Below are 4396 nucleotides of genomic sequence, written 5' to 3'. Positions count from 1 at the left end.
TCTAGACACATGCTACCACACCTGACTTCTAGGAGGTCCTAGGGATCCAGACTCGGGGTCCTCATGCTTACTGGGCAAATGCTTTACCTGCTGAGCCAGCTCTTTAGCGCCCCCTTTCCCTCCTCTCCTCTTCCCTCACCCCTCACTACTGGAGACATCTTGTTACATAGCCCAGGCTACCCTTCAATTGCTACTCTCCTGCCTCAGCCTCCCGTGTTCTAGGATCACAAGCACGAGCCAGCCACCTCTGCATTTCTTGATTTAGTTTGGGGAATGTTTTCTGGACCCTTTCAATGTGTGGCTAGGGGTGACTGAAGTTCACATGAAAAACCCAGTCTAGCATTCTCATCTCCAAAAAATTCTGAGTCCTTCTACAGGATGCCATGGACATTCTAGCATGGATGTTCAATCTTATTAACTATGGGCTGCTATTAAATCATTATGGCGTCAATTAACCAAACAGACTATTGGTGCCCCTCCCGGCTTGGATGGGCGCCCAGGGGAATGAACGTGGATAACTTAAACACTCCAAGGGTGTGTTCACCCTCTCCCAATGGGCACAGAACTTCGGGTTTTGACTCGTCCTTATTTATTTTTTTTAACTTCCTTCTAAGCACACCGCACTTTGTGGGACGAAAGCTGGGGCGTTAACCGAGCCTGCAGCTTCGGTAGACCAGCTCGGGTTCTGCAGATCTAACCTGGGCTAGACCTCCCAGGTTTGAGGCCTCCCCTCTTCTTTCCGAGAAGGTGGTTGCTCCCACACCGCCGGAAGTGCTTGTGGTCGGGTCCCGGGAGGCGGATGGTGGCGGGCCATGGAGTTGCGGAACGGTGACGGCAGTCCGAGCGGAGCACTGGCGCCCACCGAACCGGCTCCGGCCTTGGTGACCCTGGCGCAGCTCCTGCAGCTGGTTCAGAAGGGCCAGGAGCTCCCGGGTCTAGAGAAGCCTCACATCACTGTGATCCACGGCGAACCCACGGCGTCGCGGCTCCCCCGGAGGCCCAAGCCCTGGGAGGACTCGGGCTCGGCCGCATCATCCCGCATCACCGCCCTAGACGCGCGCATGCAATCCCTGACCATCGAGGATCCGGCCCTGGGCAGGCCAGCGGCCCAACTCGGCGGAGGTCCCGCGGGTTCCTGAGCTAGAGCGCGTCTGCAGCCATGATCCGGAGGGCGTGACCGGGTCCTGCATGAACCTGAGGGTCTGGACAGCTGCCTTTACTTATCTTTGTGCATCTGCTCTGACATGTCTCAACCAGACCCAATCCTCCCGGGAGACAAGTGTTGCCCAGGAATTTCAGGGTTGGACGCGAATTTCAACTTTATATCGTGTTGTAATTTGTCTGTGTAATTGAAACAAGTCTATTATTTTACCACCCGCGGTGTGTTTCATTTGCCTCAGTAACGGCCATGGCCTCCTGGGCCACCTTCTCCTGATGATACTGATAAAGGGAACAGGACAGCCAAAAGTCATTACTAATTTTGTAGTCATTTGGGTTTGATAGAACTCGGTTGTGGAAAGATGCAGCAAATGAAATCCATATTTGACCTATTTGATTTCCGAGACAGCTTTTCTCTGTGCAGCTCTGACCATCCCGGAACTCTCTAGACCAGGCTGGCCTCTTTTACACTCCCCATTTAATTGCAAGTAGAATGGCAACACAGGCTCTTAGAACCTGCTGCTCCCACCATGTAGGTCCTTGAACCAAGTTCTTGGCCAGGCAGCGGCTGCCTTACCTGCTGAGTCATCGCCAAGGCTGGAACAGGAGAGACACCTGGAGCTGTCAACTGCCTCGTGGGTGTTGAGAGACCACCCCAGCCCCCTCTTAAGACTACTGTCAGATGGTGGGGCTGGCTGAAAAGTCTTGCTATGCTCAGGCTCCCTGAAATCTTGTTTTTTGAGGCAGGGTCCCTCCACATAGCCCTGAACTTTAAGAGATCTGCCAGCTTCTGCCCCAAGGGCTGCGATTAAAGGTGTGTGCCACCACACTAGGCTTCCAAAGTCTTTCAAACAGGCCCAGTGGCTTCCTGCATCTCCCACTTTCTAAAGCTAAAACCCAAATGGCAGTAATGTTAGCAGCCATGAAGCCTATCCACGTAGCTTAGTGACTAAAATAGACCCGGCTGTTCCCAGCAATAGTCCCACAACTTATTTGGGTGTGTCAAATCATGCTAAGTTAGAGGGAATCAATTCTTTAAAAAAATTAGTGTTTTGCCTGCACGTATGTCTGTACACCAGAAGAGGGCACCGGACCTCATTATATAGAGAGGGCTGTGAGCTACATGTGAGGGCTGGGAATTGAACTCAGGACCTCTGGAAGAGCAGACAGTGCTCCTTAACCTGTGAGGCGTCTCTCTAGCCTCAATCTTTATTTTTTCCCCCTTTTCCTTTTGGTTTCTGAGACAGGGTCTCTATGTGGCTTTGGAGCCTGTCCTGGAACTGGCACTATTGACCAGGCTGGCCTCGAACTCAAGAGACCCACCTGTCTCTGCCTCCCAAGTGCTGGGATCAAAGGCTTGCACCACCACGGCCTGGCCCCAATCTTTTTTCCTTTGAGGCAGTCTCACTATGTAACCCTGGCTGGCCTGAAATTTGGTAGCCTTGAACTCAAAGATCCATCCACTTAGCAAGCACAATCATTCACTAACTTTGGAGTTTGAGAAGCACCTGTTAAAGAAAGCACTTGGTGCTTTTGCAGAGGACCCTTCACTTTCCCTGGCTGCTTTGGGCTGTACTCACGACAATCAATCCTAAGTCTTTTACTGGCCAGAAAGAGGCCGTGCTCCCCTACCTTAGCTCACAGGGTTCCACACTGCATACTGTCCCCTCATTCAGGACAATGCCCATGAGTGTTCCTCCAAGCCTGCCTGTGACAGTTTTGTTAATTTCCCAATGCTCTCCAACATCAAGGTAACATTGACCTCTGGCAGATTCTGGAGCCCACTGACCTTATAACGGGCATGTTCTGAGACACTTATTTTCCCCTTGAGACAGGGTCTCATTATGCAGTTTTGGCTGTCCTAGAACTTGCCTGGTACACCAGGCTGGCCTTGAACTCAGAGATCTGCTTTCCTCCGGAGTGCTGGGATTAACAGCTTTGACTGTTACATTTTTAACTCAGTTTCATAGTGAGCCAAGGTTACAGGAAAAATCAGGGACTAACAATGGTTAAGAAAATGTGGACCCCTGGTGTGGGTTTTAAGGAAAGCTGATAGGAAGATTTCCAAGTCCCTCCTGAAACCCAGGGTGGAATGTAGTGGGTATTTCCCTGTAAGGAGTAAGATTTTTCCTCCTGCCACTGATCTGGTCCTGCCGCCACACCTGCCCCAATTAACACACAAACTCTGTATTTGATATAATGCTGTTGGCCGGTTAGTTGTTTCTGATCGGCTAGCTCTGTCTTAATTATTAACCCATTCCTATTAATCTATGTATTTCCGTGTGGTCTCATTTTACCGAGAGTGCCGCCTATCTTGCTTTCCTATTGATCAACAGTGCTTTATTCATCAACCAGTATGAGAAACATATTTACAGAATGACATTTCCCAGGTAACTTTTTTCCCCCTTGTTTCAAAGCAGTTTCTCTGTGGTCCTGGGTGTCCCAAAATTCTGTAGAGCAGGGTGGTCTTGAACTCAGGAGCTCCAATGCCTCTGCCTTCCAAACACTGGGATTAAAAGGATGCACCCAGTTTATCGTTAACTTTTATTATGTTTTTTGTGTAACAGCCCTGGTTGACCTCAGACTCACTGAGATCTGCCATCCTTTGCCTTCCGCTTGCTGGGATTAAAGGTGTGTGTCACTGCCATGGAGCATGTATGGTGATGAGTGTTACGTCTCTTCCTAGTGCAGACAACCCTGCCTGAAACTGCAGGTCAGGGCAAAAATACCACCACACTGACTCAGGGTCAGGCAAGCCTGACCAAAGCTGACACTGAAGTTGCAACACGGCCCTCAGCACAAAACTAAGCACTGCTTTGGTCACTTTCCTAACTGTATTTCATGTCCCAGGCTGGGGGAGCACACACCTGTAACCCCAGCACTTAAGGAGGGGTCCTACAGAGTTAAAGCCAGACAGTGAGATCCTGTCCAAACAAACAAACAGCCGCCTGTAATGACAAAATAAAAGTAAATTCCAGGACTCTTCCTCCAGGTTCAAGTATGTTCCTGGTCTGGTCCATTGCTTCAGAGTCCTGGAAGGGGTCGGAGGGAGTTTGGTTTATTTGCCCACCCAACATTAAAGCAGGGCAACTCTTTCCTCCATAGCCTACCCTGGGGCAGCCACTGTGGAGAACATTGTCCTTTTCCATGGACCTGGGCTGTGCTGGGGTTTTGCAATGCTCACACCACGATGTCTGTCTCCTGGCCTTTCCTTCCAGGTGCTGAAGGCAGAAAAAAA

General features: G+C 50.4%; 1 protein-coding gene across 1 annotated transcript in view; it reads left to right on the top strand.

Moving 5' to 3' along the window:
- The window catches only part of CUNH6orf226 (chromosome unknown C6orf226 homolog), a 2437-nt gene extending 1061 nt beyond the window's left edge, over window positions 1–1376 (top strand). Inside the window, 2 exon segments of the mRNA XM_051204265.1 lie at window positions 717–766; window positions 769–1376. Of these exon segments, the coding sequence (XP_051060222.1) occupies window positions 717–766; window positions 769–1139 (421 nt within the window). The 3' untranslated portion in view covers window positions 1140–1376.
- Window positions 1377–4396: the final 3020 nt, after the last annotated feature.

Source organism: Phodopus roborovskii, unplaced genomic scaffold (genome assembly GCF_943737965.1).
Source record: "Phodopus roborovskii unplaced genomic scaffold, PHOROB, whole genome shotgun sequence".
NCBI lineage: Eukaryota > Metazoa > Chordata > Mammalia > Rodentia > Cricetidae > Phodopus > Phodopus roborovskii.
The sequence above is the reverse complement of the archived record's forward strand: the minus strand, read 5'-3'. Positions and strand labels throughout refer to the sequence as shown.